This window comes from Blastomyces dermatitidis (assembly GCF_000003525.1).
Source record: "Blastomyces dermatitidis ER-3 genomic scaffold supercont1.9, whole genome shotgun sequence".
NCBI lineage: Eukaryota > Fungi > Ascomycota > Eurotiomycetes > Onygenales > Ajellomycetaceae > Blastomyces > Blastomyces dermatitidis.
In genome coordinates, this window is record NW_025544782.1 from 1,706,758 (window position 1) to 1,708,339 (window position 1,582).

At 30.8% G+C, this 1,582-nt stretch overlaps 1 protein-coding gene across 1 annotated transcript; it reads right to left on the bottom strand.

Moving 5' to 3' along the window:
- Window positions 1-233: 233 nt before the first annotated feature.
- Window positions 234-587, bottom strand: BDCG_07643 (uncharacterized protein; the record flags this gene model as incomplete). The annotated part of the gene is made up of 2 exons (XM_045423426.1): window positions 234-428; window positions 555-587. 2 exons carry the CDS (start codon window positions 585-587, stop codon window positions 234-236), a joined length of 228 nt encoding a protein of 75 aa, XP_045278829.1.
- Between the last annotated feature and the right edge of the window lie 995 nt (window positions 588-1,582).

The window sequence follows — 1,582 nt, forward strand, 5'->3', positions numbered from 1 at the left end:
ATTTTTGAAAACTCAAAATCAATTTTAATTATTAATAATTAAAAACTTAAACTTATAACTAACTAATATAAAAAGAAAAAAATTTACTTCTTCTCTTTCTCATTCTTCTTATCATTCTTCATAATTTACTTCTCATTCTTCTTCTTCTTCTTCTTCTTCTTCTTCTCCTTCTTCTCATCTGAGATAATAATCATCTCAAAATCTCTCTTCACTGCCTTCTCAGAGAAGGGTTCTCACTGCTCTCTTTCAGCCAGGTCAACCTGTATCTCAAAATCCCGCATTTTCTGATCTGCTGCCTCAGGTTTCATCTCAGTGATAAGCAGATTGACATACTCAGAGAGCAGAGCTGTCTTCTCAATGTTCTGAATCATGAAGCATATTTGAGATCTGAACAAGGCCTCAATCCTCTCCTTCTCTGTCAGCTCCTGCTAATCAATTAGAGAATAGAAGTATTATCAAAAATTGTTATCTCTCAATAAAAAACTTATCAGTTTTGACTTCTTTGTCTTGTGCTTTAATATCTTCTCAATCTTCTTCTGTTATCACTTATTTACAGTAATACTCTTCTTCTTTCTCTCTCTCTTCATCTTGATCTTAAATCATTCTCAGAACTTCTCCTGGTCTCATCACTGCTATATAAGACTCTTCACTCTCTTCTTTTTCAATCTCTTATAAGCAGTGTCATCTGCATTATTTCTATACTTAGTTCAGTCTAAATCTATCAGAAGTGTTACTTAAAATTGTTATTATTCTACTCTCTTACAGAGTCTCTTCAAGGCATCATAATATGTCTTGCAATCTGTCTTCTCACACTTGAACACCTTCTTCTCCTCTCTCTTCAATCTGTGACAGCACTCACGCGCCTTGATGGTCCGCAGAATCACAGAATATTTGAAGAGGAATAACATGATTGGTTTTAATAAGTGTTGAGAGAAGATGAAGGCAGGCAATGATATAATAATGATAATGATGATAATGATGATAATAATAGTAATGATGATGATGATAATGATAATGATAATAATAATGATGATGATAATGATGATAATAATGATGATAATAATGATAATGATAATGATGATAATAATGATGAAAGAGAGAGTGCATTGAAATATATTATTGACTTATTAAATATAAAGAGACAAAGAAACTATTAACAGCTTTCAGAGATGTACAGAAATGACTACAGTGTTACATAGCAACATTATCTTCATTCAATGCATGCACTATTAATATTCTTTGTATACATTTATCATATAATCTATATCAGAAATACATCCAGAAAACAGATCTTTATTGCTAGAGAGAATGATTGCAGTGATTCTCTGTTTTCATATTATAAAGATAAGTTATTCTCATTTCTTTCTTCTCTCTTTTCTCTTCTTCTTCAATTCACTACTAAGTTCAAGCTGGTATGAAAACTATTAAAACACTCATAGAAACCCTCAAATTGAAGAGTATAAACTAATCAAATTTTAAATGCAGATGAACTAAAATAATTCAATAATACTAATTATTCATCTCTCTCTTAATAAAACAACAGTCATGTCTTCTCTTTCCTTCTCAAACAAAACATGGCTCA